A 22,510-nucleotide genomic window follows, 5' to 3' on the forward strand; every position below is an offset into this window, starting at 1 on the left:
ACCTTAATTTTCAGTTTCTTTGGCATTCTTCTGTCACCCATTACTCTTGACACTCTGTGCTCCTCTGATTCTAGCCCTGACCTCCACATGCAGACTTCCCTTCTCTTTAGCCATCCCTCTGATTCTAGCCCTGACCTCCACATGCAGACTTCCATTCTCTTTAGCCTACCCTCTGATTCTAGCCCTGACCTCCACATGCAGACTTCCCTTCTCTTTAGCCATCCCTCTGATTCTAGCCCTGACCTCCACATGCAGACTTCCCTTCTCTTTAGCCATCCCTCTGATTCTAGCCCTGACCTCCACATGCAGACTTCCCTTCTCTTTAGCCATCCCTCTGATTCTAGCCCTGACCTCCACATGCAGACTTCCCTTCTCTTTAGCCACCCCTCCCAGATACTTGTATCTGTTAACCTGTTCCACTACTTTCCTATCTCAACTTTCAGTTTCTTCAGATATGTCCCATTTGCTTCCATGACAACTGTCTTGTCTGTATTCAGTTTCACCCCATGTGCCTTCAGTTCTCCATCCCATTCTCCCATCATTTGCAGAAGTTCTTATTCATTATTCAGTCAGCTTTAATGCCACATATTCTGCATACATTAGCTTTGTCAATCTGTTCTCTCTAACCCATTTACTAATGTAGTCCCTCGACAGTTTAAACAGCAGTGTGATCAGAACTGAACCCTGATGCACACACCCTCCCACTAGGAACCCCTCTGTGACTCCAAACACTGTTCTTACTTGTGCCAGTGGGACCATGTTCATAGCCTGCACTAATTCTGCCCTTGTTGGACGAATGTTTCTGGGACTGTGAACTATCACAGGACTGCCCAAATCAGCTTTCTTGGGACTTTTCTATATGCTTTCTCCAACTCTAAGGAATCCCAGATGGACTCTTTCCTCATCTCTAGTTTCTTCTGAACTATCTATCTCAGTACATGCACCATGTTTGTTATGCTATATCCTCATCTGAGTCCAGACTGTTCATTTCCCATTTAACTTTCTACTACTCTGCATATTTGTTTATCGATCACCCTGTCCAGCACATTTATGCAGTGTTAGAGGTGTTTGATACCTATGTACTGCCCACAGTTGTGGATGTCCCCTTTGTTCCGGGTCTATATTAGAACACCGAACATTCAAAATTTCGAGTGTTCTAATATCAAACCCTATGAATTGAAAATTTAAAACATCAAACATTCAGAACAGCAAATTTATTCCTAGGGAAAAAATTTTCTGTTCCAAAACACATACACACAACACAAGCACACCAAACAAACTGCAATCCACACACATACACCTAAACTCTTACACCTAACCCTACACTAAACTATACATACACCACTAGCTATCCACTAACCTTAACCCTAAGGTCTGTCACTATCGCACAGTCACTTCACCTGCACCCTAACTCACCTACCCTGCCCTAACCCTCACGTCCACACAATCGCACACTTACCTGACCCGCGCCCTAATCCTAACTCACCTAACCCACCCTAACCCTCACATCCAGACAATCGTGTTCGGTGTTCTAATATAGAACCTTTGTTCCTATACACTGACACTGGCACTAGAATGCTTATTCTCCAGTCATCTGTGATGCAGATTTCTTTCCATACTGCTATGAGTACTCTCTGGAACTACTTCTCAAACTCTCTAAATATCTTTATCACATTTGTTGTGACCTTGTCTGAGCATGCTGTGACCCTGTCTTGATTTTCCAAAATGCTGTTCTTACTTTTTCTAAGGAGAGCTGTTCTTCCTCTTTAATTGTAGGCCATGTTTAAAGTAGTACAGCTTCTGTGGGATTTTATTCATTCAGAAGCTGCTGGAAGTACTCCTTCCATCTGCCTCTTATGTCTTATGAACTGATGAGCAAGCTGTTGCTGGCATCCCTTATGAAGGGTGTCTGATGACAATTTTCTCTGTCTTTGCCTTGCAACCTGGTAGTTTCTTAACTTCTCTTAAACTACATTGTTTAAACACAAACACACACCCACACACAACACACACACACACACACACACACACACACACACACACACACACACACACACACACATATACATTTCTTGGCATTGAGTTTTATACCATGGATCTGGCACTGGTTATTAGCCCGTGTCAGGTCTTCTTGCAGGATATTTGTGTATTTGGCAGAATTCTATGACTGTACTTACAGTAGTTTGCAGTCATTTGTAAACTTAGTAAGTCAGAGGCCCTTGACAATGGCCGTGACTTCAGAGAAGTAGATGTCAAAAAGGAATAGAGCAAACAGACAACCCTGAAGGACTCATGTAGTGTCCAGTCTCTTTGTGAATAGACTCCTGTCCTAAATTCTAGGATCCTATCTGTGAGTCAGCTGGCTATCCAGCAAGTCACATATCAGTTTATATCTAATTTTGTAATTTTTTCTCAATGTCCTACTGGAGTTTTGGGTTGAATGCCTTAGTCATGTCAAGGTAGGCAGTATGCACCATTTTCCCTCATCCATTGCTTTGGTGGCCTTCTCAAAGAAGTCTGTCAGGTTGCGTAGGCATGACTTGTCCTTGACAAAACCAAACTGGGTTGGGTCCAGTGTCTGAAGGTTTCCTATGTCATTTTCTATCATTTCTATGGCAATTCATTCCATGGCTTTGCATATGAGAGTAGTCAGACTTATGGGTCTTTAGTTACCAGGATCTGTAGATGACTCACCTTTGTGCAGAGAGGTGACAGTTGCATATACAACAACTGGAACATCCAGAGAGTTTCCTCACAAAAGGAATAGAGGGTATTAACAGCATATCCTATGTAGGTGACCTTGAAGCCCTATTTCTGTATTCAGTCTCCTACAGACTGCTGAGAAGTGATCTGCCCCTGGCCTACAAGACATGCACTGATTCCACTCTAATGGACCTGCTGTACATTTGCAAAACAAACAGCATCAGAATTACCAAAATAGGGACCTAAACAGGACATGACAGAGGGACAGGTATGTGTCTCAGAGACTGCCCCTGCTGTAGAACAGGCTTCCCGTCAATATGAAGTGGAGTTTTTCCCTAACAAATTGGAAGTATAACTTGGACCAATAAAAGGAGAATCAGAAATTAACTCCTAATCTAGCATCTACATCTCTAATAGACAGTGGCAGCCTGTAAATGCTAGATCACCCAAGCCCAAGCCTTCATATACCCCTTAAAAATAACCTTAGGTACTAAAAATTGTCAGATACATTTGGGAAGCATGGCTAGGCTTAAAAAGACCCCTGGGGTCATTCGCCTAGTAATCACCTATAAATCTATGATCCTATGAATGATGTGTATACACTACAAATGTACATGCCTTGCTTTTATGAATTATATAACACTGAATATTGTGAATACTATCACTACAAATTAAGGTATTTGAATGAGATATTAGACCCAGATCTCATTCACCCATTCAAAAATTCTGCCAAAAAGGTTTTGTTTAAAACACCCTTATAGACTGTTTCATTCAGTAAAATTCACCATCATTTTGTCAAAATTTTAATCAACTGTAATATCTGCTCTTCAAAACACTCCTTCTGCATAAATGCATACCACTTGTTCTGTTTGGTAAATGTCAGAAACACTTATTATCCAAGAGCAAATGCTGATGAAGTAGTTAGACTCAAAAGACCAGCTGTCAGACTCATCATAGAGGAGAAAACTTTTAGCAGAATTGCACCTGCTTACTGGAATACTTTGCCAGAAGAAATGATAAATCACAAAATGCCAAGGGTATTGAAATCAAACTAAAGGATCCACTCTGCTCTACTGTGAACAAATTGTATATGTTACATGCAACGTCGACAGCTATCTGCTGACTAGCTGCTACAGACTCATCAGATCAAACCACCAGACATCTTAAGTGTGATATTTTGCTGGTTCTTTCCCACTATGTTGAGACATATTTGCCCAGGAGGCTTTAGATCAAATGTTTAACATTGTGGTATGTTTTACAACAGTTGCTTGGAATGTGTGAGCTGGCAGTGTACTTTGGGTTTGTATATGTATATGTTTTTTTTGTTCACGTTTTCCCATTGTTCTGCAATTATGGAGTTGATGTATGTAAGTTAGGGCTGCTGTGGGGGGCAAAACTTCCTCATATTGGAAGTGCTATGGGGTGAAAAAAGTTTTTGTTTGTGTCTATGTGTCTTTTTGTGTTTTTTCAAGTTTCACTTTCTAATACTGAAAAACTGATTTTAAGTGTAGCTCACATTATAGTAACCTGATCAACCAGAGGGAAACCTATTTTTTGTATTACTAATACACATCCTAAGTGTGATATTTTTCTTTATATTACTAGCCTTTCATTAATATGGTTAGCTTTACATGTGTCACGATGTGAGGTATTGCCAGCTATGCCTTAGAAGTAGGGCAATGGATGTGTAACATATGCCAGCACAGCTAGCTGGAATTTAGTAAAGAATTATGTGTTTTTTGAATATCAAGCTGATTTGTACAGATGCTTGTATTGAAAATGGATGTGTAAAGTTGCTTGTGTTAAAAATGAACAAACAGTGGTACCTGACAGTACTGTAACCAAATTAAATATGTATATGTTAACAGAGGATACTGGAAGAGAAGAGCTTAAGCTTAGCTCCAGCTAACTTCGGAAAATAGTAAGAAATTGAATTACTGGGCCTAGGCCATAAAAAATGTTATCTCAGAGTTTTGAATGAAGCCAGAGGCACAATGTCTGTAAAAAACATAGTTTGTTAGTCCCCATAAGAGCAGTGGCGGCTCATGATATTGGACTGCAGCCTCCCCAGCTGTAAAAAGAAAAAGAAATGATTTAGAGTGTATGTTTAACTCTGTGAAAACTGCTGTGAAAATGTCCGGACCACTTCCTAACTCAGACTGCTGTAGAAATTTAGAGGGAGTGTCCGTTTCCAGACTGCTGTAAAAAATTATTTAGAGGGAGTGTCCGTTTCCACACTGCTGTAAAAAGATATTTAGAGGGAGTGTCCATTTCCCAAACTCAAACTGGTTAAACAGCAGTCCAGACTGAGAAACAAGGCATGTCTGCAGGCTGGATAACTGTAAGCCTGATGCTCTTGCGGGACCTAGCTACTCTTGCAGGATCATATAGGGAGATTTCCAGAGGCAAGCAGAGTTTACCGGGACCGAGTTGTTTATGGAGACTGTGACAGACGGAGTTTGAAGATTGGAGACCTTTTATTGCTATTTCCGTACGGAGCTTTAGAATTACTACTGTGATGGAGCTGAGGACCAGGACCTTCAGGTTGTGTGTGTATGTGTGTGTGTGTGTGTGTGTGTGTGTGTGTGTATCTGTGTGTGTATCTGTGTGTGTCTGTGTAGGTGTCTGTGTGTGTAAAATACCCCACTTAAATATACCTGGTGGCTAGAGACAGGCTCAAACCCTGTACCTTGGGTGCAGATAGCAAGAGCCTGAATTCCCTACCCACCACCACTTGTGAAAATTTTCAGATTTTTGCCTCATATTTTTGTGCTGTTCTGTTCCTCATAAAATCTGTGGTTTTCTGGATTTTAATTGACTAAATAATGATAGATATGTGAATTTCAGATTTCATATTCTTCAGAAGGTACATGTAACACAAAACCTTTTATTCTAGCAATTTTCTAAGTTTATAAGATCAATATTTGAAATTTGTCCCAATTTTTGAGCTGTATCACCCCATTATTTGCTTTGTCCAGGTTTTTTGTGCTAAGAGGTTGAGAGCTATGGTGAGAACTGAATTCACTGAATATGTTTGGGGTATGTATTCACCCATTATGCATGGTGGTAACACAGCATTTTATTCTAGCAACTTTCCAAGATTATACAAGCAATGTTTGAAATGCATCCTTAGTTTTTGGGCTTTTGCCCCCCCCCACAATAAATGTTGGCTTTTCCAGATTTCTTGTGCTGCAAAGTTGAGAGATACATTTGAGTGTCAAGTGGATTTTACAAGGAGCTGAGAGCTTCAGGGGAAGAGAAGTTTAGTGCTGCTTATGCTGAGTCTGCTTGCTTTGTTAATAGCGCAACAGGTAGTGTACTTGCATTTGAGGCAGAAGGCTGTGGGTTCTACTCCCACAGTATGTAGATGTATTGCTGATACTGCAGTGTGTTATACTTTTAAAGGGGGTGGACGCTGCAGTCCTGAGAATGTCCTCTTTGGCAGTGATATCTAGTAACTATGAACCACAATCCTGAGAATGCCCGCTTTGGCAAAGATATCTAGTAACTATGAACCTGTTATCAGTTTGCTATCCAGTCCCTATTGCAATATTACTTTTGGCAGTGATATCTAGTAACTATGAACCACAATCCTGAGAATGCCCGCTTTGGCAAAGATATCTAGTAACTATGAACCTGTTATCAGTTTGCTATCCAGTCCCTATTGCAATATTACTAGCTTACTAGCTTATCGTTTTTTTAGTGTAACATAGGCAATGTATTCATCAAGGGCAATAGGCACATTATTTGTAGATGAAAATGAAATATAAAGTTGTTTGCTAGCAGCAACCTCTTCATTAGTTGCAGATCTCTTTAATGTGGAATTATTTAGATGACTGGTGGATTACAGAAGTTTGAGTAGACTTTCTGATGGAAATGTTCTGAATTGGGCAGTTTTGTCATTATTGGTGCATGCATTTTGTTTCATTGTTTACTGGAAAAATGTTCAAAACAATAAATATAAAATTCCCTCTAACAACTGTACTGTATTATACAACATAATTTAATACAACCAGGAAGGTGTATCAAAGAACACATGTATGTTTCGTGTGCAAGGGGCTTATAATTTGAAAATAGCCCAAAGTTAATCTGTATCTGCCATTGGCCACATGTATTTTCTTTGACTGTGGGTTTCAATGCTGTTTCAATGAATGTGAGTTTCAAGGCAGAGAAGTTTTAATGCTAAGTCTATTTTCATTGTGATACTAAATTGATTTGTTTAACAGATGTCTATTAGTGTTTGTGCTGTAAAATATAAAATAAAAGCTTTAAATGAAATCCAAATCATCGTAGAATTAAAGCAATAGGCACATTACAGTGTTTATGGTAAATGGGGCAAAACAGCCAAGTAATGGGACATTGGAATGGCTGCAGGGGGGAGGCCCAATTCAACCATGATTTTGTGAGAGGGGAAGGGCAGCAAACTCAGAGACAGCCCCGGCTGAACTATACCTCTCAACTGTCCAGATTTTTGCAGAATGAATAGTTTTTTTGCTTATTTTTGGTTTGTTCCTCATAAAATTTGTGGTTTTCTGGGAAATCATTTAGGAATGAAGTCACTAAATAATGACAGAGTTTCAGACTTCATACCTTTCAGAAAAATGATTGCTAAAGCAAAACCTGTTATTATATCAACTGTCTAAGTTTATACAAGAGCAATTTTTAGTATTGTTCGTATGTTCCCCCAGTATATTTGCCCTTGTCCAGATTTCCTGCATTAAGAGGTTGAGAGGTACGTGCAAGTAAATCACTTTATAGAATTGGGTATATCCAAACTTCTCAACTGTCCCCCATTTTGGCTCAAAGTGTTGCTCTCCCCCTAATAATCCATCTGCAAAATGGCAACTTTGGAAGAAATCATGGAGGGTTTACAATTAATAAGTAATTGTAATGATCAGAGTTATAAATTACTTTTAATTTCAGAAATGCATGTAGGTTCTTATTTTGTCATCTGCCCAAGTTAACAGTACTAATATTAAAAATGTGTCTCTTGTTTGACAGGTTCCCAGCTGTATTGTGTGGATATTTTATATATTTGCATCACATTTTTGGTCCATTTTTCTTACTATTGTGGTTTTCTGGCACATTAGTGGTAAATCATTAAAGATTGAAATTAGAAAATAATGACAGACATTTGAGTTTCAAATTTCATACCCATTAGAAAATTCATACTAAATCAAGACCTACTATTCTATTATATTTCTAGGTTTATAAGAGCAATGTTTAAAATTGTCCTTATTTTTGGGCCGTTGTCCCACTTCTATTTATGGCTTTGTATAGATTTCTTGCTCTGATGTTGAGAGGTATGACAAATGTGTCAGGGCCATCACCATCAGCCAGAGACATTTCAAATTGTGACATACGTCTTGTACCCACTCCCCCATGTTGTGACTCTGGATGTGTCCAAGCAAGGCAAGCAGCAATTATGCAGTGTAAATGTACAGAGTATCCCCCCATCCAAGGTAGACACAAGTACTACAGTGTCTTTTCATCTGTCCTTGATTTTGCAGAATGTTCTGGTTTTCTGTCAAATTTTATACTGTTGATTTATGCTTCTTCATATTCAGAAAATGCATATTGTTGCAGTACCTGTTGATGTGCTTGTCTGAGATTGTAAGATGCAAGTAAGCTTTAATAGGCATACTGTTAAAGAATTACCAACATTGAAAGCCTTTTATTGTTGCCATGCATAGAATATTTACATAACTAGATAGTGTATAAGCCTTAGGTATTGAAATGCATATGACAGTATTTGTAATAAAGGACAGGATTACAGTATTTTCAGAACCTCATTACATTTGTTGGAGACTTGCAGTCATCTTTGCAGGCTTTACCTGTAAACTAAACAGAATGTCAATCTATCATGTGTGGTCCATAACCTGTGCAGTAATCTTTTAAGCAATTTATCTTGAGCGTGTTTCTTATTTGTTGTTCATTTTTTACTTTGATCTTGTTTTCCCCATGAAGCAAGTAGATAGTTGTTGTTAGGCAGCAGGTCTTTTTTGGATAAGAAACATTTTTACAAGTGGGGATATCACAGAGATTGTTACTTTCAGCATGTTACTTGGTACTTTTATAAAGCTGAATATAAATTATAATTAGAACTGCAGTGCAAGGAGAAGTGGTTTGAGGTGAGTGCTGCTTGTTTTTTTATACTTGATTTTGACTGTCATTCCAGTAATGTATTTAAAAAGTAATTTATTTTTTTCATGCCTCACAACCTTTTTGTTTCCAACTAGATATTAAGTAAGCTGTCATGTAGCCAATGCATTGAAATATTTTTTTTTCTTCTACACTTCAATTTGTCTTGATTGGACTCTCATAATGATGGTTTGGCACCCAGGTCAGCGTATTTAATTAAAGTCCCAGTTTTTAAGTTTTTTAGCATAGCTGCACCCCTTTCTAGTTGGCCACACCCCTTCTCATTGGCCCCATCCACATTCAGCAGTCTCCTGCAGCCTCCCCTTTGATTTGAAGTCACCAGCCACCACTACGTAGGAGGAGGAGGAGTAGAAAGTTGCAATTGTTTTATGACTTCCAGAAGCTGCACCAGATCTGAGCAATCTTCTTGTGTGTGTATTATTGACATGTAGGTGCTGCATCATGGCAGTTTCTAGCAATGGGGTTTGCATGGGAACCAGAAGTCACCATGTACAGAATAATGTTTTAATATTAGGTGAGACAGAAGTCTCAATACAGTCTGTTTCTTGGAACCTGATATAGATGGATCCCTCCCCTACTTCATCTTGCATTGTTCTATTACATATGTAGGAACAGTAATTTTCTAGATCAGTCAGGAAAATATAGTAAGAATAGTTAAGTATTGTTTTTCTGTAACTGTGTGAATCTTACCAGCTTTGTTATTTTTAATATTTGCTGTGAATGAAACTCTAGTGTTTACTGTACATAGATATTTCATATTTTCATCTTCTTTTATTATTTATTATTAAATATATTTAAACTTTTCATTGTGGCTGGTCCTTTAGAGAATATTTTAACCTTTGACAGTACTTATATCTATTGGTGACACTGTGGCCACTCCTGAAATCTAGTTGTTTGGTCAACACAAGGCACTGGTTTCACAGAGAGGGTGCTGGAGGAATTGGCTTACACTCAGCTGAGGACTTAACCCTATAGCTCTGCTAGTGAGGAGCCTTACTGCAGCCCTGGAGGGAGACAGATATAAAGAAATCCAGACTCCAGGCTGACTGTGTTCCCTGTATGCCCTTAAGGGAAATCATGCTTGATGCAGAGAGGTCTGCATCTGGAAATACTGAGTGCACCCATTTGTATTCTATGTGAATGTCCCTCTCGAGTGTCAGTGGTGAGGATTCAGGTTCCTTGATTACTGGCCCAGAGTGGAGACGTCACAACATGAATATTTTTTCTTTGTATTTCAAGTATTTCATTAAAGTGCTTAGGCTTACATTTTTGCTGTCAAGTGCCAGGGTCATGGCTGAAAAGAGCCCCTGGGCCAGTCCACTCTTGGATTTATAAAAATATACAAATAAGTGCTTGCCTACATACATACATATATGCACAAATAAAAATGTGTTATCTCTTTCAACTTTGTGAAGGTCTCTACTTCCTGAAACTAAGACTACCTAATAAGAGAGCTGCCAGAAGAGTTCAAGTCAATCCAGTGAATCAGCTCAGACTTTGAAAGATAGTATTGTGCTACCCTTTGTTCAGCAACCATGTTTGGGTGGGTCTATATCAAATTGTCGCCTGCTTAGGTTTTTTTTTTACTTTGGCCAGTGGCATTGTTTCCCTTGTGAAAACTGCTGTAGGTGATTTTAAGTTGTCGACGTTTATGTGTTGACGTTTAGGCGTTCGACAATCTAAGCAGTCGACAATGTAATATAGACCTGTTTGGGTAATTGACCTTGCTGAAAGTGGAAGATTAATGATGGTTGCACCACTGTGTTACCAGATTAATTTATCTGAATTTTAAAAAGGAAACTCAGTTAGTGACAGGTCCTCTTGATCAAAGACACAGTGTGCTGCTGTAGAAGATCTGCCCTATGTCTGGCATATTAGTAACTACAGCTATTCATCAATCTGAATTACTGCTGTCCATAGAGGTGTAAAACACACACATCCTAGTTTCTTGAACTGTGACTGGCACACTTAGTGTACCACTGCTCGGGATGGGTGAAGGCTTCATGTAGCATGATAGTGCCATGCAGTGCAGCAGTGAGATGCATCTTACTTAAGGTACAGAATACCTATCAAAGGTACCTTTCACTGCTATGCTGTGTTCTGCCATCATGCCTAGAAGTGATTCATAAAAATGTTCCAAACAACAGTCATAACGGAAGACTGGGGGTCATGACCGTTATATGGTAATGAGGAGATCTGTTGCTATGGGAACTTACCATGGAAGGAGCTCACCAATACCACTGTGCATGGGCAGGGCAAGTTCACGTGAGGTAACGTATTTGCCTGCACTATAGGGAGCCCTGCTGCTAGTAGAGAATTTCTTACCATACAAGAGAGATTTTGTTTTTTTCTTTTAAGTGCTACTATGTTGCTAAGCACCACTTGTTGAGTAACATATTAGCAGGGGAATCTGGTGACTCAAAAGATTTCCAGGTCTGTTCTTCCCAATATCTCTACCTGTTAAAGAGCTAAAAAAACATCCCTTTCCTGATTCCCAGTCTGGTGCTCCTCTGTGATATTGAGTAGATAGTTCTGATTGATACTTGCTCCTATTGAGGACGTAAACAAAAACAGTCCGGGACTAATCATTCTCGTCTTCTTTTGAAACTCTTTTAAAACTGTACCACCCCACTTGTTACATTTGCAGCTAGTGGTTTGCACAAGCATGCCACATGCCATCAATTTAGTCCTGCATTCCTGTCCTCAAAAGTAGTATCAGAATTAATTTCTGTACTAGTATGGAAATAAATACCAGTACTGCACGACCAGTCAAACAGTATCTCCCGAGCTTGCTCCATAACACCATCACTCCAAGGAAACTTCCCCCTTCATTCCACACTAGCTACACATGTGTGGGTGGGTGTGTGTGGGTGTGTGGGTGTTTGACAAAAAGACAAAGATATGTACGCTAGTTGTAATGCTTTGCTCTGTATTACTGTATTTTTTCATTTATTTATTTACAATCTGACATCTAAAGTATATACAGCCATGAAAATGGCTGTAATTGCTGGCCACATTTGTGTGTGTGTGTGTGTGTGTGTGTGTGTGTGTGTGTGTGTGTGTGTGTGTGTGTGTGTGTGTGTGTGTGTGTGTGTGTGTGTGTGTGTGTGCGTGTGAGAGAGAGAGAGAGATGGAGTATTTGTAATGCTTTACATTCTATTACTGTTACTATTTATGAATTTATTCACTCATTCATTTGTGTGTGCATGTTGTGTATGTGCGAGTCTGTGTGTCTGTGACTCTGCATCTGTATCTGTGCTTTTGAATATGTCTGTGTCCCTGTGTTTTCGTATGTGTGTACATGTGTGTCTGCTTACTTGTCATGTCTGTGTTATATATGTGAAATTCTATCTGTAGACATTAGTAAATGCTTACATAACCTATCTTTTAGATCTAAAACTACTTATTTCAGCAACAGTTACACTTGCTATAGCAACATTGAAGCATTAGGCAGTAGAACTGTTTTACAAAATAAAATGTATATATTAATGGAAGAAAATTTGTAACATCCTTGGGTGGTCCTTTCTTTTCCTGTAACCCCCAGCCCATCAGGCACTATTGCTTGTGTAACTCTTGAAGAGAGCCGTGGATGCTGACCAAATTAAAAATGCAACATTTAAGTGCCCTTATTGCAGAAACTGCTGCTGCCCATCCAAGCTGTCCAGTTACACACACACACACACACACACACACACACACACACACACACACACACACACACACACACACACACACACACAGAGGTAGGCAATAATGCAGTTCTGTATGGGCCAGGAAAATGAACTGCTGAATGTATTTAGAGTATAATCTGAGCTTATTCTTCACCCACATGAGACTGTATAGGCATGGCAGCCAAGACAACCACCAGGCAGAATAAACAATGGATGCTAGAGGGGGACAAGGATGTATGGCTTTAGGTAGGACATATCCTCCATTACATTCATGAAGAACTACATGATATTGTACAATGTTGCAGAAAGTATACAAATGAATAGTTGTCTGGTGGCTGTATAGGAATATATTGGTGTGCAAAGAGCTTTACACTGTGTGAAGGAGCAACAGATGTACATCTAAACTGCACTGGGTATGGGGCCAGGCCTAAATGATGCATACTTGCCATTGACTTTTATATGGTCTCTGTTGACAAGTTTCAATATTCTACCATTTTAACATCAAAATGGTGAATTATAACATACATCACATGGGAAATCTTTCATAACACTCCTATTACTTATGGTGTGATCTTCCATGGAGTGAAGTAGCAGATGCAGTTTTTTTCTAGAATTGGCAAAGGGGAATGAGACCAGCCATGAAGGTGATCACATCTGCATACATAATGTTGTGATACATGCAAGCTTCCTTTGGAATCACAGCTTGGGTCAGGTCGGCATTCTAATAATAAAATGTTTTGTAGTCAGACTTATGTTTTAAACATTTTTATTTGTTCTGTGTAATATGTTTGGTAGTCTTCTACATAACCAGAATGGTCTCTTTGAGTATGGCAAACGCAGGGCAAAGCATCACTGTCAACATCAGCAAAATCTTCAGAAAAAGGTTTTAGAAATGAAAAGATTCTTGCTAAGAAATGTCCCTCACTTCTTACAGTTATCATGGGACTTTTGAAGGTGTGAAAAGCATGGTTCTGCACTGAAAACGTTGAATGCTTCTTTTGCCTTGAACATTTTTACTAATCCAGACTGTCATCCCTGGAAGGCACATTTCCAGACTTGGCACAGATTCAGTTTGTCTCTTTTTTTTTTTTTTTTTTTTTTTGCCGCCTTTTCAAAGTCTCTTTTCCTTTTCCTTATACCTATATCAAACATGACCAGTGGCTTATTCACAGATGATTCAAAAGTTAAGTATCAGAATGGCTTGTGTTGGCTTTCTGTTTGGATGGGCTCCCTACTGAAATGTACTACTTGTAATGCCATGTGCCGACAAACAGAAAAAAAAATGAAAAAAAAAAAGATTGAAACTGCAGGAGAAGGGTAAATCTCGAACATTGTTCTTCTTCTTTAAACTTTTTTTTTTTGCAGGGAGGCAAGGTGCCCTGCAAACCCCCCCCCCTCCCCCACTAACTCCACCTATATTTGCTCTGCATATGTGTTCGACATGGATGTGTCAAAACTTGCACATTATCATGGTTTATGCTCCCCCTCACACACACACACACACACACACACACACACACACACACACACACACACACACACACACACACACACACACACACTTTTTCCTCCAGTATGTGTTCTTTGTTTAAATACTGTTGCTGTGCAGATTTAAAAATAAGAACTGTACAGGAGAGGGAAAAAAATCATCTGTAACTCTTGTCTTGTCAGTTCAGTAGCTGATAACCACAAATATTGTAATATAGAAAAGTGGCAACTTTGACTGCTGTCCATTCAGTGGCCTAACAATTGTGGATATTTAACACTAATCTATTTTTCTGTTGCTATACATTGTCAATTTTTGTGGAGTTTTTCCCTGGGCCTCCACTGAAAATGTATTTCATTGCCCAGTCAGACTTTCTGGTAAGCAAAAGGCAAATAAATAAATAAATATTATTTTCTCTTGTGCCCAAATGGTCAGTTTAGTCAAGTTGTTATGCAGACATGGCCTGTCTCTTGCAGTTGTAATTACTTTACCCATTTTTCAGTCATCCCATTCAGACTACAGAATACCCCAGATAAAAAAGATATAAAAAATACAACAGAAACAAGTGTGGGCCTAGGACAGAGCCCTGTGAGACTGTAACCTAGACTCTCACCTGTCCAGTTTTTGTATGACACTTGTCCTAGTTGAAAGCCAGAGAGCTTTCCTTCTTATCAACTCTACATTAATACCTAATTGTTCTATTTTATTGATAAGTGTTTTGTGTATGACCCCATTGAAGGCTGAAAATAATTTGATATAAATCATACCATAGCACAATATTTCACTTATAGCTGTTATTAATTATTATTGAACATCATGTCACAGGTATTATAGACCTGTTTTCAGCAGATGTATGCTGATAACAAGGTTTCAAGTCCCAACCCTACCAATTCTGACAATAATTTATAATCAATCCAAAATAACCTTCACCATTATTTTTCCACAACAAGGAAGTAAACATATGTGTCTGTATAAGTCTGGCTTTGTCCTATTCCCCATTCCATGAAAGCTGAGTGCATGTCTCCAATCTTGAGGAATCTCTCCATACTTAAATGACCTTCTGAATAACAGATATAATAGTACTGTAAATTCACATTGAAGTGCTCTTGGGCCATTATTTCTAATTCAATGATACAATACACAGTAGTCACACTGATTAGTTTGTCCAATCAGCAAGCAAGTTTTTGAATATTAATGATGTTATACTGTGTCATTTTTATGTTTAATACTTACGGTTTATTCCAGCCAAAAGTCTTTCTACCTTACCAATAGCCTGTAGTCAAAATGTAGTCAACCTTCTCTGTACTGTTTCCTGAATTTCACAGAACTGCTTAAACTGTGAGCTGCAAAATGAAGGTATACTATCATTTCTTATACTTTTGGGAATTCAGGTGGAGCAAATTCCTTGTCCAAGCCTGGGACTAAATGTAGTAGGCTGAATAACAGTCACTCTTGAATTATCAACACTCGCTATGAGTAAAAAAGGTCCGCTATATATCGTCCCATAGAAGTCTATGCAATTATTTGCCTGGGTTGCTTTTGGTTGTTCAGACATTTGAAGAAGTATACAGTTCTTAAGTGTTAGTCTAGTATGTCAGACATATTTTAGGATCTTGTCTGCCACTTCAACAATGTTTGGGAACTAAATCTTCTAATGCAAACTGACATTTTTATTTTAGAATACCAAGGGATACTTCACATAATTTTTTAGGTATTGTAATCCTTGCCCCAATCAGTAGATATTTCACCTTAGCTGAAAGTGTTCAATGTACAATTTTTATATTTATTTAGGACTACAGCACCAATGACATCATTGCTGTTCTTGTGAACTGCATAACTAACTCAAATGTACCCCCATGAAATATTATATCTTTTTCTGTTTCATCTTCTTTTTCTTTCCAAGTAATGGATCCTGGGACTTCTACTTGGCTATCATATAGCCCTCTGCCACTTTGTCATATTCTTTTTTTAACTCATTTGTATTCAATAATTGCTGTATATTCTTTGCACACACACACACACACACACACACACACACACACACACACACACACACACACACACAAACACACAATATATATGTGTGTGTGTGTGTGTGCGTGTGTGTGTGTGTGTGTGTGTGTGTCTATGTATGTATTCTATGTGTTCATATGGTGTGTATGCTGAATGTGTGTCATGGATGTGCAAGTAAGTGAATGTTCTGTGGTGCAAATGTCATCTATATTAATGTATGAGATTGCTGAATGGAGTAGCGCTGCTTATTGAGTTAAGTGGGTTCAGCATTAGAGGTTAGGAATGTGTGTGCAATCACATGCAGTTTAGGGTAAGCAGTAGGTAACAGGGTAGATTTAGTGGTCTGTTGGTATGTTTAATGTGTGTCTGAGCCTGTGTTGTTTGACCCCCTGCCACCTCACTAATACTTGCTAACCCCAACCCTAAACTGCTCCTGCTCTAACCTTAATCTTACCTTAGAAAATTATTTCCATAATACTATTAATAATCATACAAATCTGGTCTGTTAGTGGCTATGTTTTTGTTTTGTAATATTACAAAAGGAAAGTATTTTCCTTTCTCAATCTTTTCATTTTTAGGCTGTCCAGATTTTCACAGAATGTTCAAATTTTTGCCTCATATTTGCTTCATATTTTCAGTCTGTTCCTCATAAAAATCTGTGGTTTCCTGACAAATAATTGAGGATTGAAGTCACTAAATAATGATAAGACACCATGATTTTAGACTTCATATCCTTCAGAAAATGCAAGCTAACAGAAGACCTGCTATTCTAACAAATTTCTAAGTTTATTAGAGCAATATTTAAAACATGTCCCTGTTTTGAACCTTTACCCCATTGGTTTGGCTTTGTTCTGATTTCTTGTGCTAAATGGTTAAGAGGTATGTTTTAGACCTATTTTGTTTTTGAGGCATTGGTCCAGACTGAATTAATGTTTCTACATTTTGATTAGTTGCCTACATTTCATATGCACACACACACACACACACACACACACACACACACACACACACACACACACACGCACACACATACACATGCGTATATATATATATATATATATATATATATATAAAGTCTTCACAGATAAACTTCAATCAACAGAAAACATATTGAAAAAGTTCATTGGTGATTACATTGATGTAAACAAAAAAAAATCTAGAAGAATTATCACAGATGTAAACAAACATATATTTCTGAGCACCAAAAACCATAAAAAACATTTTTACATTCACACCCCCAGCATAGAGGCTCTATTTGCACACCCTCAGAATTTAAATAAATTAACACTACAGGTACACAGCCATGAAGAAAGGGGAAAAACTAATGAATTATATTACAGACAAACTGCTGAAGTTCAGCTGCAATATGTTTTGACCACTTTTACCTCTGTCAAAAGTCACCACAAAAGTCAGCACAAAATCAGTGTGCTGGTCAAGTAAACTAATTGCACTTACTGTAGAAAAAAGATCATATTTTGCTAAAGTATTTTTACAGTTTGGGAGTATCTGACAATGACCTGCAAGCACAGGTTATTACATTTTGTTTTCCATCCTGTGGCTGTCAGAATCACTGACAGTCCTACTGAATAACATCCTTTTCCAGCAATACTACATACAGTATATTAAAGCATGATATAACTGCCTCTGAACTATGGGTTTTTCTTAAATTGTTGCATCTCAAGTTCTCTTACAGACATCATAGTAGTAAAGTCTTTATCAACCATGATCTGTAATCATCCCTAATTAATATATATTCACCCCTACCTATTAATTTTCTTACCTCTTTGGCTTTTAGTTTTATCAGGGACAAATAGCATCCCCTTATCTGAGAATATGAAATCGTAAAAATTTAAGTACACTTTTGTCAAATTCACATTTTTCTCTGTAAGGTTAGCTAATTTTATTTAGTCTGTAAGGCACAGTTTGTCTGTTTCTTAATGTTCTTTATATGCTTTTCCATAGATTATTGGATTATCGATTTAGTCCCCTACGGTCTTTACACCCTTGTAACAGCATTTTGTAGCTCATCAGCCCTTCATGTGTACAGAAGATAAGAATACTTGTACTTTCTATGTGTTTCTCATGTTGATGGAAGTCTGATCTCAAATGTAGTTTAATAAACAGCTATGCACCATTTTGTTCACTTATTTCAGTGTCTATTGAAACCAAGTGTCTTTCTGTTCATATTTTTTGTTTCCATAATGTTATTACAAATTTTCACTTCACCAATCTCCTTTGGTTTTGAGATTGTAACTACAGGTAAGGTACAATGTGTAGGATCTAAAACATTTTCAGTTATATCCGTCTTCTCCAACTTCTTTAGTTTCTCCCTTGCTTTTTTATGGTGAAAGGATATTCTTCTGTGTAGCTGGGTTGTGATTGTTACTTTAATGTCTTCAAAAACATGATATATGTATTTTTTAAACTTTTGTAAGAGTTATGTCACTCAGCATTTTGGTCAGTCCTAGCATCTTTTCTGTAGGACAGCTAACAAGATTTGTCCTAGACCACTCAAATATAATTTCAAAGCAAAATTGCTTTTGTCACTTTTCAATTTACCTTTGTGTGTACCTCAAAAACAACCTTTATTGCAGAGAAGCAGTTAGTCACTTATTCCCGCATTAGGTTTCTGCAACGTGCTGTAGGTTTAGATATTTGTAAATGTCACTTATTAGCATATTTACTAGAAGCACCTGAGACTGCCAAGATCTTTACATCTGGGTTTATTACATTTACCTCTGACTTTGTCCTTATTTTATTTTGTTTTGCTTCATTCCGTTTACTTTCCACACACAGGTATCTTAAACATCCACATTGTCTCTGTTTTCCATCCCACCTTTAGTTTCTTTTCACAGTCAGTGACTATGATCTTCAGTTCTGCACATTTGTGTCTGCCTCTCACATAGCTTATCTCTGTCTTGTGATTTCTTATGTCTACTGCTATGTAAGCATACCTTTGCAATTCTTTTTTCTTCTTATACTTTCCACACATTTCCCCTTTGTTGGGCACAGCCCTCTGTGTAGTAGTTTCATTTACAGACCAGTGTGTTGCTTTCTGTCTTGCTTATCTGCCACATTCATCAACACCACCATCCGAATAATTTCAGCATTTGCATACACAATTTGATTCATTGTTTTTATTTCTTTATTTTACTAATCACCATACTTTTAACACAGTGCACTTTAATGTATCTTGTTCTGTATCCTTCTACCATCTTAGTTCATGTTTCTGACATTTCTATTGACCTTGCAATATCTACATTTTTTTAATTCTGTATCTGACAATGTCTTCCTCCTCAGACTTCCTGAGCTGCATGTTTCTAATACCCGTGCTTTTTTTTTTGTCTCTGTCAGATAATTCATAAACCTTTGTTAAGGTTATTAAGCTGGTATAATACATGCTTGTTGTTTCATTCTCCTCCTTTGTTGCATTACTGAGCTTATGTATTTCAAACTGCACACGTTCTATCATTGAAAGTGATTAGCTTTTCCTTTTACATTTTTAAACTTCTCATCAGAACCTTCTATTGGTTCATATATTTAGCAAACATTTTTGCCTGACATGACATTCAGTAAATGTGCTTTTATTCTCATTAGTGGTTATATTTAGTACAGTGACACAACAGCTGGTTTTGAACATCCAACCCTTCCTCTGTGGCCATATGTACCAGCTTTGCTGATTATAGTCAAAGGAATTATGTGATGTACTTTTTTGGCTGTTTTGTGCCCAAACATAACTTTTAGTTATTTTCAGCGCAATATATGGTTTGGGTGCATGGAAGGTGTTCTGAAGCTTTGGAAGTTGGCCGAAGATTATATCCTTGGTAGGACACAACCAATATAGCTAGGCTACTGCAGCAGTGATCAAATGAAGAACATTTTGAATTACATATTGTATTCACCTAAAAAAATATTCTGACTTGGCCAACTGCAATAGTGTTTCAGTGCCTTTGAATTGCCAGATACTGCCTTTTTAAATGACATATCAGAGTACAATAAATTTGTAACAGGTGTCCTTTAACAAAACTGTGACTGTTTTCCTTTTTTTTTCAAGCTGATTCAGATATTTTAGTGCTATATATTGATTTTCAAGTGATGAGAGCATTGTTAGAATTATGCATTAATAAATATGATTTTATAAAAATGTTTTTCTATTACTTTTAGGACTACCTTAGAAAATTTTACAACTTCACTGAGCAAGTGTCAAAGAATGTGACTAAAATCCTGTTTGAAAAGAAGATAAAACAAATGCAACAATTTTTCCATCTTCATGTAACAGGACAACTAGACTCAAACACAGTTGACATGATGAAGAAGCCTAGATGTGGTGTGCCTGATGTTTCAAACTATAACTTTTTTTCTGGTAAACCAAAATGGCGAAAAAACCCTGTTACATACAGGTTATTTGTTTCTCTTTTACCTTATTCTTCTTACTTGCACTTCCTTTGTTACAAGATTTTGGACAATTATGCATTGTCTCTTTTGCAGGATGAATAATTATACACCTGACCTACCTCAGAGAGATGTAACTGAAACACTTCAGAAGGCTCTCAGTGTGTGGAGTGATGTTAGCCCTTTGCAATTTCATGAAGTTTTAAATGGTAATGCTGACATCATGATGTTTTTTGCATCTCTTGGTATGTACTGAAGTTTCATACTTTTACATATACAAATTTAAATCAGAAGCAGTAAATGGAGATGAAATGAATAACAGGAACATCTTATGCTTGAGTCCACTACAAGTGTTCACATGCTATTAGCTCACAACACACTTGTTCACTGCCAATTGCTTGAAAAAGCAAATGCTCGTATTCCCACTAGTCCAAACTCCTATAACTACTTAGCTCTCACAACACCCAAACTTATAAAATGGATAGCCCTACCAGAGCCCCAACTCTAACCCAAAAACTCCCACTAGTTCCTAAACCAAGTTCTCACTCCCTTACCCTAAAACTCCAACCCACCCCCTAACTAAACCTAAATTCTCCAATCACTCCTTAACACTAAAATTCTCCTCCTGCTACCTAAACATGAGAATTCCTTTCCACTCCCTAACACTAAAGCTCCTTTCCTGCTGCCCTAACCTAAAACGCTCTTCCCACTCCCTAACCATAAAACTTTGCTCCTGGTCCCTAAACCGAAATCCCCTTCCTAACTGGAGCACTAATGTACACTTCCACCATCTCTCACTCCCTCACCAAATGTTCACTCGAACTCATATTTGAGTTTGTATGTGAGCAGCAGCCTGTATGAGCTACAAGATGCTAGAGTCCCTGGCTTCAAGACAGTGGTCTTGGGACATACCGATGCTTGGGTAAGGTTACCACTGGTTAAATCAGTGTAACAGGACTGACATGAAGTATTCACGATACAATGTATTCACACTAGTGTTTAATAGATCCACAAGCATGGTTATTTCTGTTCTTTGTTATTAAAATATGTCCTATCAGTAGAAATGCCATGTTTAATCAATAAATGCTCATGTGATCATAATAGCAATATTTAATACAGAGGATAAAGCTCAAAGTATTAAATGTTGCCACAGTGATTAAGTACACTAACACCTACTCCCTAATATTATACATATACTACTGTTATATAATACTTTTGTCTTAGCTTTTAATGTTTTCGGCCAAATTACAAGATACAAGAACAACTTTGGAGAAACCTAATGTAGCGATGGTATAGTTATTCTGATCTATGGATAACACTGAGTAATTGAGCAGCTGACTTTAGCACCACATCTGTGAGCAGCTAACAGTTTAAAAGAAGTTTGCTTATTTAATAAACCTATAGTTTAAAAGAAGCTGACAGATACACAGCAACATGACCCTAGGAAACAAATACTCTGAAACTTTACTAACAGAATGATTTTCACAAAATTAATTATTAACAGAAAGTTGCAAGAATCTGAACATTAGGAGCAGAATGAGAGGGAAGTGGCAGCAGCAAGCAGAATGCCAGAGTGTATCCTCATGAAATGAGTTCAAAAAGCAAAGACATAATAGTTTCACTACACAGAACCTTGGTCATTCTGCACATTGACTACTGTTTGCATTTCTGGAGGTCACATAAGGAAAGGGGTATCAAGCTGCTGGAAGGACTTCAGAGGAAAGCTATCAGAAAGGCCTGTTAGATGGAGAGGAAAGAATATGACCAGAGAGGACACAGCATCTCTGAAAATAATTTTTTTACAGAAAGAGTTCTGGACTCATAGAATGGGGACTTGAACGGGTGATGGAGACGAAATCCGCAGATGCATTTAAGAAGGCATGGGACAGTTGAAAAAGGGGTAATGGGGAAGGGAAGGATGATGGGGAAGTCAACTTTTAAAGCACTTAAAAGAGCAGATGCAATAGGTTTATTGTTTAATTCTGCCACTAAGCAAATGCAATGTAATACTTATATAAATTATACCTGAAAACAAAATATAATATGTATCAATGTTTGATATCTGAAATACATGTTCTTTGAC

General features: G+C 37.8%; 1 protein-coding gene across 2 annotated transcripts in view; it reads left to right on the plus strand.

Annotated features, from left to right (window-relative positions):
* The window catches only part of LOC122802774 (matrix metalloproteinase-20-like), a 103,919-nt gene that overhangs the window by 5,370 nt on the left and 76,039 nt on the right, over positions 1-22,510 (plus strand). Inside the window, exons 2-3 of one of the 2 annotated variants that reach the window (XM_044072560.1) lie at positions 20,200-20,435; positions 20,524-20,672. In XM_044072560.1, the coding sequence (XP_043928495.1) occupies positions 20,200-20,435; positions 20,524-20,672 (385 nt within the window). The remainder of the gene's footprint in view (positions 1-20,199; positions 20,436-20,523; positions 20,673-22,510) is intronic. The other variant, XM_044072561.1, reaches the window with a different exon arrangement.

Source organism: Protopterus annectens, chromosome 5.part0, assembly GCF_019279795.1.
Source record: "Protopterus annectens isolate FY-2018-M chromosome 5.part0, PAN1.0, whole genome shotgun sequence".
Taxonomy (NCBI): Eukaryota; Metazoa; Chordata; order Ceratodontiformes; family Protopteridae; genus Protopterus; species Protopterus annectens.